Source organism: Ambystoma mexicanum, chromosome 4q, assembly GCF_040938575.1.
Source record: "Ambystoma mexicanum isolate Mex_15411 chromosome 4q, UKY_AmexF1_1, whole genome shotgun sequence".
NCBI classification, from domain to species: domain Eukaryota; kingdom Metazoa; phylum Chordata; class Amphibia; order Caudata; family Ambystomatidae; genus Ambystoma; species Ambystoma mexicanum.
The window spans coordinates 129,286,271-129,303,442 of NC_090928.1; the positions used below are offsets into that span (position 1 = coordinate 129,286,271).

The window sequence follows — 17,172 nt, forward strand, 5'->3', positions numbered from 1 at the left end:
CGTGTTGACTCCCCGACTTCCACAATCACTCTTATCCCTCACTAAAATCCCCAGGATCCTTTTTAATCCACACTGAGCCTATCGCGCCCTTGCGCAGCTCCCTGCGCACCACACTCACCATCCACTAACTTTCATACTACCACACACACATTCCCCTACTCACCAACTCCTTGTTTTCTCACTCGGCAGTGCACAGCTGACTAGCTCGTCCACAGGAACACTCGCCCATCTCCCTAAATCATATAAACACAGCAGTGGTCGTCTCCCAAACATACACTCATGCTTACCCAGCTGCCTATCCCATACAAATTTTAAATTACCAAGCCCCCTCGCTGACCCGCACCTTGCTGAATGTGGATTAGTGAGGGTGCTTGGTAATTGTAGGTTTCTAGGTGACACCCACAATAGAAGGGAAATCTAGGCCTTGCTGTTACACATCATTCTACTTACCCTCCTGCAGCTCCCTAACTACCACTATCATACTAACCGAGCTGCTTAAATCCCACACCCTCATTATCCAGCGCCCTACCTCATAACTCTCATGATCACCATGCTCCCTCACTCCCACACTCACTCTCCCACGCTTCCAAACTCCCACATGCACTCTCAAGAGCTCCCTTACTCACACATTCACCTTCACTGAGTTCCCTTTCTCTCGAATTCACCCTCATGTAGCATTCTAGCTCCCACACTCGCAGTCACCAAGCTCCCTGACTCCCACATGCACTCTCATTGAGCGTTATAACTTTGACACTCACTTTCAACCAGCTCCCTACCTGCTGCATGTTCTCACACTGAGCTTTCTAATTCCCACGCTCACCTTCACTCTGCTCCCTATCTCCACCAGGCACAAGGAGCTTTCTAACTCCCACACCACACTCTCCTTCATTCAGCTCCCTATCTCCCAGATGCATTCACTCTGCGCTTCCTTATTCCCACACTCACCTTCACTCAGATCCCTATCTCCACCAAGCACCAGGAGCTTTCTGACTCCCATACACACACTCTCCTTCATTCAGCTCCTTATCTCTCAGGTGCATTCACTCTGAGCTTCCTTATTCCCACACTCACCTTCACTCAGCTCCCTATCTCCACCAGGCACCAGGAGCTGTCTGACTCCCACACACACACTCTCCTTCATTCAGCTCCCTATCTCCCAGATGCATTCACTCTTAGGTTCTTATTCCCACACTCACCTTCACTCAGCTCCCTATCTCCAGCAGGCACCAGGGGCTTTCTGACTCCCACACCACATTCTCCCTCATTCAGCTCCCTATCTTCCAGATGCATTCACTCTGAGCTTCCTTATTCCCACACTCACCTGCACTCAGCTCCCTATCTCCACCAGGCACCAGGAGCGTTCTGACTCCCACACCACACTCTCATTCATTCAGCTCCCTATCTTCCAGATGCATTCACTCTTAGCTTCCTTATTCCCACACTCACCTTCACTCAGCTCCCTATCGCCACAAGGCACCAGGAGCTTTCTGACTCCCACACACACTCTCCTTCATTCAGCTCCCTATCTCCCTGATGCATTCACTCTGAGCTTCCTTATTCCCACACTCACCTTCACTCAGTTCCCTATCTCCACCAGGCACCAGGAGCTTTCTGACTCCCACACCACATTCTCCTTCATTCAGCTTCCTATCTTCCAGATGCATTCACTCTGCGGATCCTTATTCCTACACTCACCTTCACTCAGCTCCCTATCTCCACCAGGCACCAGGAGCGTTCTGACTCCCACACCACACTCTCCTTCATTCAGCTCCCTATCTTCCAGATGCATGCACTCTGAGCTTCCTTATTCCTACATTGACATTCACTCAGATTCCTATCATCCACATGCACCCCACGTAGATGTACTAACTACCAGACTCACCTTCACTCCTTCCCTATCTCCACCATGCACTCTCACTGAGGTTTGCATCTCTCACACTCAGGTTCACCCAGGTCCCTACCTCCCATATACATTGTCACTGTGCTTTCAAACTCCTAAATTCAAATTAATAGAGCTCCCTCATTTCCCACATCTCTTCACCGAGATTTCCAACTTCCACACTCACCTTCACTCAGCTGCCTATCTCCCGCGTGCACCCTCATTTGGCTTTCTAACTCTTGCACCCACTTTCACTCAGCTCCCTATCTGCAACAGGCACAGGAGAGTGCTAACTCCCAAGCTCGCCTTCATTAAGCTCCCTATTGGCCAGATGCATTCTCAGCGAGCTTTCTTACCCCCACACTCTCCCTCATTCAGCTCCCTATCTTCCAGATGCATTCACTATGAGCTTCCTTATTCCCACACTCACCTTCACTCAGCTCCCTATCTCCACCAGGCGCCAGGAGCTTTCTGACTCCCACACCACTTTCTCCTTCATTCAGCTCCCTATCTTCCAGATGCATTCACTCTGAGGTTCCTTATTCCTACACTCACCTTCACTCAGCTCCCTATCTCCACCAGGCACCAGGAGCTTTCTGACTCCCACACTACACTCTTCTTCATTCAGCTCCCTATGTCCCAGGTGCATTAACTCTGAGCTACCTTATTCCCACATTCACCTACTCTCAGCTCCCTATCTCCCTCAGGCACCAGGAGCTTTCTGACTCCCACACTACACTCTCCTTCATTCAGCTCCCTATGTCCCAGGTGCATTAACTCTGAGCTACCTTATTCCCACATTCACCTACTCTCAGCTCCCTATCTCCCTCAGGCACCAGGAGCTTTCTGACTCCCACACTACACTCTTCTTCATTCAGCTCCCTATGTCCCAGGTGCATTAACTCTGAGCTACCTTATTCCCACGTTCACCTACTCTCAGCTCCCTATCTCCCTCAGGCACCAGGAGCTTTCTGACTCCCACACTACACTCTCCTTCATTCAGCTCCCTATGTCCCAGGTGCATTAACTCTGAGCTACCTTATTCCCACATTCACCTACTCTCAGCTCCCTATCTCCCTCAGGCACCAGGAGCTTTCTGACTCCCACACTACACTCTTCTTCATTCAGCTCCCTATGTCCCAGGTGCATTAACTCTGAGCTACCTTATTCCCACATTCACCTACTCTCAGCTCCCTATCTCCCTCAGGCACCAGGAGCTTTCTGACTCCCACACTACACTCTCCTTCATTCAGCTCCCTATGTCCCAGGTGCATTAACTCTGAGCTACCTTATTCCCACATTCACCTACTCTCAGCTCCCTATCTCCCTCAGGCACCAGGAGCTTTCTGACTCCCACACTACACTCTTCTTCATTCAGTTCCCTATGTCCCAGGTGCATTAACTCTGAGCTACCTTATTCCCACATTCACCTACTCTCAGCTCCCTATCTCCCTCAGGCACCAGGAGCTTTCTGACTCCCACACTACACTCTTCTTCATTCAGCTCCCTATGTCCCAGGTGCATTAACTCTGAGCTACCTTATTCCCACATTCACCTACTCTCAGCTCCCTATCTCCCTCAGGCACCGGAAGCTTTCTGACTCCCACATCACACTCTCCTTCTTTCAGCTCCCTATCTCTCAGATGCATTCACTCTGAGCTTCTGTATTGCCATACTCACCTTCACTCAGCTCCCTATCGCCCGCGTGCACTCTCGTGAGATTTCTTAGCTCCACACTCGCCTTGACTCGGCTCCCTATCTCCTGTGTGCTCTCACTGAGATTTCTCACTCCCATAACTCACCTTCACTCAGCTTCTTAACACAACCCTGCACTCTCACTTAGCTTTCTAGCTCCCACACACACCTTGACTCAGCTCGGTATCGCCTGTATCCTTTCACTGAGCAGTCTAACTCCCACACCCACTGTATACCAGCTCCCAACCTCCTACATGCATTGGCCTTGAGCTTTCGAACTCCCACACTCACCGGCACCCAGCTCCTTATCTCTCACATGCACTCTCACAGAATGTTCTAACTCCCACACTGACCGTCACCCAGCTCCCTATCTCCCACATTGACCCTCACTAAGTGCTCTAACTCCCACATGCGGTCTGACTGAGCTTTTTAACACCCGCAGTCAACTTCACTCAACTGCCAATCACCCACACGCACCCCCACTTACTTGTCAAACTTCCACAATCACCTACACTCCCTCCCTATCTCCGCCATGCACTCTCACTGAACTTTCTAACTCGCACATCCACCTTCACTCTGCAGCCCAGCACATCCATACTGAACTAAACTCACCTGCCCCCAAAAACAACCATCCTCTCTCCCTTCAGCTTCCGTAAGGACAACACAACGAAACAGTGGGTTGGTGTTCACCGCTCTGCTGAAGAAGCTGGAGCAGAGGCTGGGCACTACTGAATTCTCTCCTTGCCCCCTTTGGAGCAGCGGCATCATACCGGTGAAAATATGGAAGTGAGATTAATGCACCATGTCAATAAATGTGGCAGCACAAAACCCTTCGGCATAATCTCCTCTGGCACCTCGTGGAGCCTCGTGCTGGTATGGAAACATATGTGGCCCCTCCCCTCTTGATTCCTATAGCCTCACACAAGCCCTTGCAGCATCAAGTGGACTTCACACCACGCATGTCCCTTGCCAGCTTGACAATTAGGGACCTCAGCTTTATGGAAGATGAACATAGTGCTGGTTTGCAGAGAATGCACCTGACAAGCTGGATAGCAAAATAGCAAAACTCTGTATGACTCAGTGTCCATCACTGTGGCGTAGTCAAAGCCACTCAGGCCCCATCACTGCGGCATGGCCCAGCCCCTCACGCCCCACCCCTGCGGTGTGGCCCAGCCCCACAGGCCCCATCACTGCAGCGTGGCCCAGCCACTCAGGGCCCATCACTGCAGCGTGGCCCAGCCACTCAGGCCCCATCACTGCAGCATGCCCCAGCCACTCAGGCCCCATCACTGCAGTGTGGTCCAGCCCCTAAGGCCCCATTGCTGCAGCATGGCCCAGCCACTCCGGCCCCATCACTGCAGCGTGGCCCAGCCACTCAGGCCCCATAAATGCAGTGTGGCCCAGCCCCTCAGGCCCCATCACTGCAGCACGGCCCAGCCACTCAGGCCCCATCACTGCAGCATGGCCCAGCCCCTCAGGCCCCATCACTGCAGCATGGCCCAGCCACTCAGGACCCATCACTGCAGCGTGGCCCAGCCACTCAGGCCCCATCAATGCAGCGTGGCCCAGCCACTCAGGCCCCATCACTGCAGCGTGGTCCAGCCCCTAAGGCCCCATTGCTGCAGCATGGCCCGGCCACTCAGGCCCCATCACTGCAGCGTGGCCCAGCCACTCAGGCCCCATCATTGCAGTGTGGCCCAGCCACTCAGGCCCCATCATTGCAGTGTGGCCCAGCCCCTCAGGCCCCATCACTGCAGCGTGGCCCAGCCACTCAGGCCCCATCACTGCAGCATGGCCCAGCCCCTCAGGCCCCATCGCTGCAGCATGGCCCAGCCACTCAGGGCCCATCAGCGATGGACCTGACGCAAGAGCATTTTGCAATAACTTTTAGAAGAACTGAAAGGACACTCAGATGTGTCTTCTGAGATGCTGATGGCAAAATAAAGAGATGAAAATCGAAAACTATAAATTCACGTCTATCAAAAGTTAAGAACTTAAAGCGCTAGGTTACTCTCCACCAGACTACCTCGCCCCGGTGTCCCGCATTAAACTCTTGCTTTTCCACTGGCGATCAGATTTGGCCCTCGTCGGATCCCACACCACTTCCCCTTCCTCCTCCATCCTTCCCCACAGCGGACTTCCCAGCCCCGCCCGCGCGCGGACAGTTCCTTCTTAATGTATCTCTCATTTCAACGCCCTTTCACCTCCAATGGGCACTGTGTCCACTCGTCCCCGCACCCCCCCCCCCCATCCACAAACTCACAGCCGCATAGTGCACCGCCCCGCACGCAGCCCAGCAGCCTGGCCCGTGTTCTTTCCTACCCAGCCCCACCTTCTCCCCTGTCAGCTCCAGGTGCCAAAGCCACCCTTCTTTCCTGAATTAGCGGCCTTGCTTGCCTGCGCGAAACGCGCCCCTCGCCCACAACACGCGAAACGCGACCCTCACACACAACACGCGAAACGCGACCCTCACACACGACACGCAAAACGCGTCCCTCGCCCACAACACGCAAAACGCGACCCTCACTCACAACACGCAAAGTCCCTCACCCACAACACGCAAAACGCGACCCTCACTCACAACACGCAAAGTCCCTCACCCACAAAACGCAAAACGCGACCCTCACTCACAACACGCAAAGTCCCTCACCCACAACACGCAAAACGCGACCCTCACACACAACACGCAAAACGCGCTGCTCCCATAAACCCCTGTGCTCAGACATTACGCACTTCCCGTAATCACCAGTCAAATTGATATATGTATATTATATCATGTTATTAGTAATATTATTCATATGTTTTGTTTTATTGTTTGTACTGTCCTATATAGCTCGTCAATTAAATACAAACATACAAATAGAAATCATTATTATGTTATTATTATAAACATTACTTTAAAAAGCTATGACAGTTTTCACCCATTTTATGTGGCTGATAAAAAAAAAGAGGGGTGCTTAAAGTTGGAAATAAAGTTGCGGGCGGCGGGCGCCGCGCCCTACCTGCCAGCGCGGCGCCGCAGGTGGTGATGAGCACGGCCAGCAGCACCCCCGCGGAGGGCAGCCCGTTCCTCAGCACCAGCACCCCGAAGAGCAGGGTGATGAGGGGCAGGCAGCGCTTGAACATGACGTACATGGGCAGGCTGAGGCCGCGCAGCGCCCACAGGGTCAGGCTGGACTGCATGGTGGAGAGCACCGTGACCCCGCCGAAGGTCCGCACGAGCCCCAGCCCCAGGGGCGGCACCGAGATGACGCCCAGGCGGCGCAGCGCCTCCAGGCTCAGCGCCGCCGTGAAGCTGATCAGGCACTGGATCAGGGTCAGGAAGGAGAAGCCGTAGTGGCTGATGAGCAACTTGATCAGGATGTTCAGGGAGCCCGAGAAGAAGCCGTGGGCCACGGCCACCAGGATGCCCGTCAGCCGGCGACCCTTGCACAGCGCCATCCTCTCTCTTCCCGCGCGTCGGGCGAAGGCTGCCTGCTCTCGTCTGGGCTGGGGGCGCCCTCGGCACTCACTGCCCCCTATTTATCCGCTCCGGTGCCCCGTGGGATGAGTTGGCACTGGGATCTGCGCGCCACATGCACCTCACAGAGTCGACTCGTGCTGGGTGCGAGTCAGGCGTTCATCGTTGATGAAATGCGTACCAACTCTGTTGCAAACTTTTAAAGCTCACAACTACCCCCGACGAAGTATTGGAGCTATAAGAGTACAGGGGTTAGTTGGCCTTGCTATAAATATTTGTTTTCGGCTACCGGCAGCACGCGTGATCTCCTGCCCTGCTCCGGCCCCTGGTGCTCTGGGTGGGCGCACTGAAGCTTTTCGGCGTCCCTGGGACTTGTGCTCTCAGCCCGGCTGCTGTGGGAATGATGCGCTCTGGGGAATCCCCGTCCCCTCCCCTGCGCATGTTCTCTCTCTCTCGCTCTGGGATCTTCGCGGCGCGGGGAGGAGGCGCTGCGACCAATCCCCTCCCGTCCCCTGGGAGCTGCGGTCCTCAGTCCCGCTGCGCGCAGCGGGAGAGTGCTAGCATCTTCCCCATGCGCGGGGACCTCTACGCGCTAGAGCCTCTACCCCTGGCCCCGCAGACAGACACCCAGGTCTCACGTGGCCCCGGAGCGCGCGGGCGTCTCGAGGCGCTAGCTTCCCGTGGACCACCCGGCACTGCAGACATGAACCACAGCCTCGCTGAGGATGCGCGCTGTCTGTGGCCATCGAGTTTAAGGAGCTCTGCTGTTAAACGGGTACACCACTGCCTGGACTAGACTCTGTGTTCAAAGTGGTTTAGGCTTCCGGTCCGCCTGGCATTCTAGTCTAGGCGCTACATTCTCATGGAATCCACTGCAACCACACGGGGAGGGGGGCGCATTATGGGGTCTGCTGGATCACACGGGGCTGGTGGCAGATTATGGTAAAGATACGCTCAGTCCCTGCCCACCCATATGTCGTGGAGACGCAGACACTGCTAGTGTTTGCAGATGTTTCCATGGGAATGTAGCGCCTAGAGTGTCAGGCGGTCAGGAAGCCCCCGCCACTTTGAACGCAGAGTGCGTGCATATAAACCACCCCTGTGTTATGGGTGCTTAACGAGAGGGCTACTTTCAAGGTAGGAATATCGGGGAGACAGTTCCAGAGCTCAACAACTTCACGCATAGTATATATACAGGGATGGCATTGGGCCAGAAGTAAAACCTATTTAATTAGAGCGCCGTTCGTGTAGACCCATAACCCCCAAATCGAGAAAGCGCCCTGCCGTGAGGATCAACGTCGTGCGTTGCTTCTGTCAGGGGCGCTAACTGCGTTTGAAAGTCGCCCTTGGATCAGGAAGCTGCTAATCTCAAACCACAAAACCTTTCCAAACTGGCATATGCCTCGCGCTCTGCACACATTTCACTATCACGGTGACTACTCTGATGAATTAAATGAGCACCTTACCCAGTGTGCATTGCATGCTCAGAAGGAATGCACATTTGATTTACTGTCACAGACATGTTTGATCAATTGGGGGTCATTCTTATGTTCCCAAAATGCACTTTGGTGTTATGCAAATAAGGCAATAGCCAAAAGTCGGGACCCCGACAGTCTTTGACACCTAGCTCTGCCCCTCAGTCCCACCAACGCGGCCACACCACTAACAGATCGCCCTCCCCCCGCCCCCATAATACCCCTCCTTCTTCCCCTGTTAACAGGGGTGTGGGGAGTTCCCCCAGTTCATTTTCTTCCTGTCGTTCCGTGCGTTCCGTGCTTAAGGGAATGGTGAATGGCGCAGTCAGGGTGGCGGGCAGTGTGCCATCCAGCCAGGGGAGAAGTGGGCTCCCAGACGCCGGCCACTGCAAGAGGACGGCTCTGGCGGCCGAGGCGTGGCGGTGGGAACGTGCGCCGTTACTTACAGGTTACGCAAGGTTTTACTTTGCAGAAGAAAAAACATGCACACAAAATCTACAGAAATGGGGAGCTCGGGCCCTTAAAACATGTCTGGGCAGGAATCATTTTAATACAAAGGCGCATTGTGTCCCCTTTATTTCCGCAACAAAATGAGGGAGGGGCGGATCAGGTGTTACTGTCAGTGGTACTAATTTCCCCAAACCTTGGACGGGACCTCTGGGAGGATTCGGGGTGAATTCGAACACTTTGTCTGCAGGGCACGGACTTATCGGGAAAGGAGGGGGGGAGAACCTTTAGGCTGAGTAGTGTGGGCTCCCCTTCGCTCTAATTCTATAACCCTGGTACCCCTGATACAGCAATAATAAAAGAGACATGGTTTTTGTTAGTGGAAAAATTATGGCCGTAGGCTTGTTTATTTTCTACAGAAAATAACACCAAACAATAATCATAACAAGCAATAATGACACCAACTCGCTTTTGGGCACTTCGTGTCCAGGAGGTGTAGATGCCCCCCCCCTCCTTGGCTAGTCTTAGTTACCCGGGGCATCCGTTCCTGGACACGTGCCGCCGCCTACGACTTTCTGCAACCGTGTACCGAAGGAAGTACTCGGCGTTCCTGTTCCTTGTTCTTTCTCCTCGCCTTTTTGCTGGGTGGGTTGGGTGGCAAAACGTTTCCTTCTCCCCCTTTTCCAGGCCCTGGGAGCTTACCCGTAATAGGTGAGCTCCTTACCTGATTGTGCTTGTCCTTCTTTTCGTAGGGGTACTTATACCCCGTTGGCCCATTGTTGTGCTTGCTGGGGGTAGGACTTCCTCCTGCCCCCCCTGTTGTTTTTCCCCACACCTTTCCCCCTGAGTGTTTGGGTTCCCTTGGCAACGCCACGGGTGGGGGCGCCGCTTGGCTGCCCCTCCCCTTGCTATTCGTGCTGTTTGGTTCCCCCACCCCGCGCCTAACCCCCCAGGCCCTCTATCGTGCCGTACTTTGTGCCGCACGGGGTCTGGGGCAAAGGGGAGATGGTGGGGGGGCGATCATCCTAAAAAGGTCACATGCAACCGTAGGGGAAAGGCGATATGCTGCACTCCCCCCTGCCTTGGGTATACCCTCCCAAAGGACATGCGACTTGCCCCCGACCTGATGTCTTTCGGGGCAAAAGGCAGGGCCCGTCTATTCGAAGAGGACACTGGAGCGGGCCCACTGCTGGAATCGGCCAAAAGTGCCAAGAATCAATTGCGTTATGTAGTAAGCGCTAAGGACGCTAAAACAGTAACATGGACCCACAAAAAGGTTTGCGCTTCGCCTGCACGGGAAGGAGGATGAGAATCAGGAGCTTGCATCCCATAAAAAGGTTTCGGCGGCTGAGGCAAAACGTGGAAAAATCCCGGTCCTGGCACCCCTTCTAATTACCAGGGACAGAGAGGGAGAAAACCGGGCTGCGAGGGAGGGAGGGAAGGAAGGAAGGAAGGAAGGAAGGAAGGAAGGAAGGAAGGAAGGAAGGAAGGAAGGAAGGAAGGAAGGAAGGAAGGAAGGAAGGAAGGAAGGAAGGAAGGAAGGAAGGAAGGAAGGAAGGAAGGAAGGAAGGAAGGAAGGAAGGAAGGAAGGAAGGAAGGAAGGAAGGAAGGAAGGAAGGAAGGAAGGAAGGAAGGAAGGAAGGAAGGGAGGGAGGGAGGGAGGGAGGGAGGGAGGGAGGGAGGGAGGGAGGGAGGGTTAGGCAAAAAAACAGAGTTAGCATCTCTGCTTTGCTTTCCTCCTCCATTGCACCTGCATGAGATGGCCATGCAGGTGTAAAACTAAGTGATTCCCAAGGAATCCATTTCACATTAGCTGGCAGATTCCATAGGAATCCATTATAAAACGGCCGATGCAAAAAGTGTAATTTGCAGGTGGCCTTTATTTTTTGCACAAGGGAGCGTAAAAGTGAAGAGTAAAGACGATTCTGCCTTGTTTTACACTTCACAATTACACTCCACCGTGCAAATGATACAAATGACGTGCAGGGGACCCAACCGCACTAAGGAGCGTAAATGTACCAAAACGTCGACCACGTAACTGCGACTAAGCCTTTACAGCGACTTTGCGACATTTCCTTTTGACAGCTCCCATTACGGTGCCCAAGCAGAGCGGGGGCTGCAGGGGTGTCCCCCGCTCTCCTTGGGTGCAGTAGCGGGAGTGGGGGTTGCGGGGGTGTCCCCCGCTTACCATTGCGGTAAGCGGGGGACAAGAAAGCAAACAAAAAAAAAGGTCCCTGCAGCGTCAGCACCGAACCGCGGAAGTGGGAGGAACTGACACCACAGGGATAGCAGGGAGTCGGCGGCGCACACAGAAGTGTGCCGCCGTAAAGATAAGTGGGGGGGAGCGAGTAGGGGAATGCGGGCCCGGGAATGCGGGCAAAGTGATCTACCTGATCACTGCGCCGCACCGTTATTGGCGTCAACATTTGTCTTTATCTACATTTCGTGCATTTATTTCTGGTTGTTAGAACAGCCTATATCCTTTAGCATTCTCAGAGCCATAGAAGGCTGACATGATGGGGAAGTTCCATCAATAATATATGCCATTGCTGCCACCCTTTTACATTAGGGTGCTTGGTGTGCCCAAGACAATTCAGACTCCTGTCCTCCAAAGAATATATGCCAGCATTGCCACAGTAAAAAAAAGTCATGCTGCTAAGAGTGTTAGATTCACATAGGGGAGAGAGTTATAGATTCACATAGAGGAGAGCCTGGTAGATTCACATAGGGGAGAGAGTGATAGATTCACATAGAGGAGAGCCTGATGGATTCACGTAGAGGAGAGCCTGATAGATTCACATAGAGGAGAGCCTGATAGATTCACATAGAGGAGAGCCTGATAGATTCACATAGGGGAGAGAGTGATAGATTCACATAGAGGTGAGCCTGATAGATTCACATGGAGGAGAGCCTGATAGATTCACATAGGGGAGAGAGTGATAGATTCACATAGAGGAGAGCCTGATAGATTCACATAGGGGAGAGAGTGATAGATTCACATAGAAGGGAGCGTGATAGAGTCACATAGGGGAGAGAGTGATAGATTCACATAGAGGAGAGCGTGGTAGATTCACACAGGGGAGAGAGTGATAGATTCACATAGAGGAGAGCGTGATAGAGTCACATAGAGGAGAGCGTGTTAGATTCACATAGAGGAGAGCGTGGTAGATTCACATAGGGGAGAGAGTGATAGATTCACATAGAGGAGAGCGTGATAGAGTCACATAGAGGAGAGCGTGTTAGATTCACATAGAGGAGAGCGTGGTAGATTCACATAGGGGAGAGAGTGATAGATTCACATAGAGGAGAGCGTGGTAGATTCACATAGGGGAGAGAGTGATAGATTCACATAGAGGAGAGCGTGGTAGATTCACACAGGGGAGAGAGTGATAGATTCATATAGAGGAGAGCCTGATGGATTCACGTAGAGGAGAGCCTGATAGATTCACATAGAGGAGAGCCTGATAGATTCACATAGAGGAGAGCGTGATAGATTCACATAGGGGAGAGAGGGATAGATTCACATAGGGGAGAGAGAGATAGATTCACATAGAGGAGAGCGTGATAGATTCACATAGGGGAGAGAGTGATAGATTCACATAGGGGAGAGAGAGATGGATTCACATAGGGGAGAGAGTGATAGATTCACATAGAGGAGAGCGTGATAGATTCAAATAGGGGAGAGAGTGATAGATTCACATAGAGGAGAGCGTGATAGATTCACATAGAGGAGAGTGTGATAGATTCACATAGGGGAGAGAGTGATAGATTCACAGAGAAGAGCGTGATAGATTCACATAGGGGAGAGAGTGATAGATTCACATAGAGGAGAGCGTGATAGATACACATAGGGGAGAGAGTGATAGATTCACATAGAGGAGAGCCTGGTAGATTCACATAGGGGAGAGAGTGATAGATTCACATAGAGGAGAGCGTGATAGATTCACATAGGGGAGAGAGTGATAGATTCACATAGAGGAGAGCGTGATAGATTCACATAGAGGAGAGCGTGATAGATTCACATAGGGGAGAGAGTGATAGATTCACATAGAGGAGAGCGTGATAGATTCACATAGGGGAGAGAGGGATAGATTCACATAGAGGAGAGCGTGATAGATTCACATAGAGGAGAGCATGATAGATTAACATAGGGGAGAGAGTGATAGATTCACATAGAGGAGAGCCTGGTAGATTCACATAGGGGAGAGAGTGATAGATTCACATAGAGGAGAGCGTGATAGATTCACATAGGGGAGAGAGGGATAGATTGACAAAGAGGAGAGCGTGATAGATTGACATAGGGGAGAGAGATAGATTCACATAGAGGAGAGCGTGGTAGATTCACATAGGGGAGAGAGAGATGGATTCACATAGGGGAGAGAGTGATAGATTCACATAGAGGAGAGCCTGGTAGATTCACATAGGGGAGAGAGTGATAGATTCACATAGAGGAGAGCGTGATAGAGTCACATAGGGGAGAGAGTGATAGATTCACATAGAGGAGAGCGTGATAGATTCACATAGGGGAGAGAGAGAGAGATTCACATAGAGGAGAGCGTGACATATTCACATAGAGGAGAGCGTGATAGATTCACATAGGGGAGAGAGTGATAGATTCACATTGAGGAGAGTGTGGTAGATTCACATAGGGGAGAGAGTGATAGATTCACATAGAGGAGAGCCTGATAGATTCACATAGGGGAGAGAGTCATAGATTCACATAGAGGAGAGCGTGATAGAGTCACATAGGGGAGAGAGTGATAGATTCATATAGAGGAGAGCATGATAGATTCACAAAGGGGAGAGAGAGAGAGATTCACATAGAGGAGAGTGTGATAGATTCACATAGGGGAGAGAGTGATAGATTCACATAGAGGAGAGCGTGGTAGATTCACATAGGGGAGAGAGTGATAGATTCACATAGAGGAGAGCGTGATAGATTCACATAGGGGGAGAGTGATAGATTCACATAGAGGAGAGCGTGATAGATTCACATAGGGGAGAGAGTGATAGATTCACATAGAGGAGAGCGTGATAGATTGACATAGGGGAGAGAGATAGATTCACATAGAGGAGAGCGTGATAGATTCACATAGGGGAGAGAGAGATGGATTCACATAGGGGAGAGAGTGATAGATTCACATAGAGGAGAGCCTGGTAGATTCACATAGGGGAGAGAGTGATAGATTCACATAGAGGAGAGCGTGATAGAGTCACATAGGGGAGAGAGTGATAGATTCACATAGAGGAGAGCGTGATAGATTCACATAGGGGAGAGAGAGATTCACATAGAGGAGAGCGTGATAGATTCACATAGAGGAGAGCGTGATAGATTCACATAGGGGAGAGAGTGATAGTTTCACATAGAGGAGAGCGTGGTAGATTCACATAGGGGAGAGAGTGATAGATTCACATAGAGGAGAGCGTGATAGATTAACATAGGGGAGAGAGTGATAGATTCACATAGAGGAGAGCCTGGTAGATTCACATAGGGGAGAGAGTGATAGATTCACATAGAGGAGAGCGTGATAGATTCACATAGGGGAGAGAGGGATAGATTGACATAGAGGAGAGCGTGATAGATTGACATAGGGGAGAGAGATAGATTCACATAGAGGAGAGCGTGGTAGATTCACATAGGGGTGAGAGAGATGGATTCACATAGGGGAGAGAGTGATAGATTCACATAGAGGGGAGCCTGGTAGATTCACATAGGGGAGAGAGTGATAGATTCACATAGAGGAGAGCGTGATAGAGTCACATAGGGGAGAGAGTGATAGATTCACATAGAGGAGAGCGTGATAGATTCACATAGGGGAGAGAGAGAGAGATTCACATAGAGGAGAGCGTGACAGATTCACATAGAGGAGAGCGTGATAGATTCACATAGGGGAGAGAGTGATAGATTCACATAGAGGAGAGTGTGGTAGAATCACATAGGGGAGAGAGTCATAGATTCACATAGAGGAGAGCGTGATAGAGTCACATAGGGGAGAGAGTCATAGATTCACATAGAGGAGAGCATGATAGATTCACAAAGGGGAGAGAGATTCACATAGAGGAGAGTGTGATAGATTCACATAGGGGAGAGAGTGATAGATTCACATAGAGGAGAGCGTGGTAGATTCACATAGGGGAGAGAGTGATAGATTCACATACAGGAGAGCGTGATAGATTCACATAGGGGGGAGAGTGATAGATTCACATAGAGGAGAGCGTGATAGATTCACATAGGGGAGAGAGTGATAGATTCACATAGAGGAGAGCGTGATAGATTGACATAGGGGAGAGAGATAGATTCACATAGAGGAGAGCGTGATAGATTCACATAGGGGAGAGAGAGATGGATTCACATAGGGGAGAGAGTGATAGATTCACATAGAGGAGAGCCTGGTAGATTCACATAGGGGAGAGAGTGATAGATTCACATAGAGGAGAGCGTGATAGAGTCACATAGGGGAGAGAGTGATAGATTCACATAGAGGAGAGCGTGATAGATTCACATAGGGGAGAGAGAGATTCACATAGAGGAGAGCGTGATAGATTCACATAGAGGAGAGCGTGATAGATTCACATAGGGGAGAGAGTGATAGTTTCACATAGAGGAGAGCGTGGTAGATTCACATAGGGGAGAGAGTGATAGATTCACATAGAGGAGAGCCTGATAGATTCACATAGGGGAGAGAGTGATAGATTCACATAGAGGAGAGCGTGATAGAGTCACATAGGGGAGAGAGTGATAGATTCACATAGAGGAGAGCATGATAGATTCACAAAGGGGAGAGAGAGAGAGATTCACATAGAGTAGAGCGTGATAGATTCACATAGAGGAGAGCGTGATAGATTCACATAGGGGAGAGAGTGATAGATTCACATAGAGGAGAGCGTGGTAGATTCACATAGGGGAGAGAGTGATAGATTCACATAGAGGAGAGCGTGATAGATTCACATAGGGGGGAGAGTGATACAGAGATGGATGGAGAGGGATTGTACACGCTACATCTGTTGCAGATGGAGAACAGTCAGTGTCCTCTTGAACATGGAATGTCTTGTCAGACATTTGTAAAACCCAATCCATTAACCTTACTTTTGCATACTCTGGGAAATGGTTTAATGATTTTGAGCCCCCCCCCCCCAAACAGAAGTATACATCATAAAAGGGGTACATAGCTGCCTGGTGGGCCCCACTTTAAGGCAGTCCTGGTTTTGCCTAATGCCTTCTGACACCTGAAGTAGGAGATTGTTACTTGAGCACAGGAGACGCTGTGAGGCCGATCCATTTTTTGACCATTGAGAATCCAGTTATCTGCGGTTCCTCTATGGTTTGAATGTGATATGCAGCATGGTTTTGCTGAAACCTCCTAATGAAAACAAATGGTATATTTAATTCTAATGTGGGGTACCATTTAAAGGGAAATGTGGTCACAATTTTACTCACCAGTCATTTTAAAAAATGAACTGTTTTGTAAAACGAGGAGAATGAAATACAAGTAAAGATGAGATGAAGAAAGTGTGACTTCCAGGGTTATACTTCTACAATGAAGTTAAATCTGGGCCATGTTTTTGATGGGTTCAGCACGTTGTTTGCCAATTGAGTTTTCCGCTGGGCTTGTTCTCTCAGAATAAGCATGGGCAGCAGTAGTCTTTACTCTCACATCCATTGGTCCTCGCGCTGGTCCTCACTTGGTGAGGAGTGCTGCTCCTCCTCAGTGGCAGAGGCAGCTTTTGTTGCCATGGGACTGTAGATCCTGATGAAGCACTTCTATTATAAATGATACCCTATCAGTTCATTGGAGAGGCGTGAATATTTTTCCTAAATGTGTTTGAGTGAGAAAGAATAGCTGGGGAGCCTGAGCCAATGCCAGAGGGTTCGGTGTGAGTTCTCCCCCTGAGAATTATATATAAAAAATGGGTTAAAAATTAAAATGGTGCATTTTAAAGCAAACGTTTTGGTTAAAACTGGGTAAAAACCCATACAATTGGCAATCTGTTGTATGAAAAAATCCTAAAGCTGAAAGTCAGGTTGCAAACAGTACAAAGAAGCATTGCTCGACATTTTATGATGGTGGTGCCCACAATACATACCAGCATTGCAACTGTGATGCACTTGCCTTGTAAAAATATCCCCATGCTGCATGTGGCCAAATTTATGCCAGTATTGCCACTGTAAAGCACTTTCATGATGCTGATCGATCCCCAATATATGCCAGCTCTGA

At 50.8% G+C, this 17,172-nt stretch overlaps 1 protein-coding gene across 1 annotated transcript in view; it reads right to left on the reverse strand.

The window, feature by feature from the left end:
• The window catches only part of SLC35D3 (solute carrier family 35 member D3), a 164,088-nt gene extending 156,613 nt beyond the window's left edge, over positions 1–7,475 (reverse strand). The window contains exon 1 of the mRNA XM_069607654.1: positions 6,577–7,475. Coding sequence (XP_069463755.1) covers positions 6,577–7,015 — 439 coding nt within the window. The 5' untranslated portion in view covers positions 7,016–7,475. The remainder of the gene's footprint in view (positions 1–6,576) is intronic.
• Between the last annotated feature and the right edge of the window lie 9,697 nt (positions 7,476–17,172).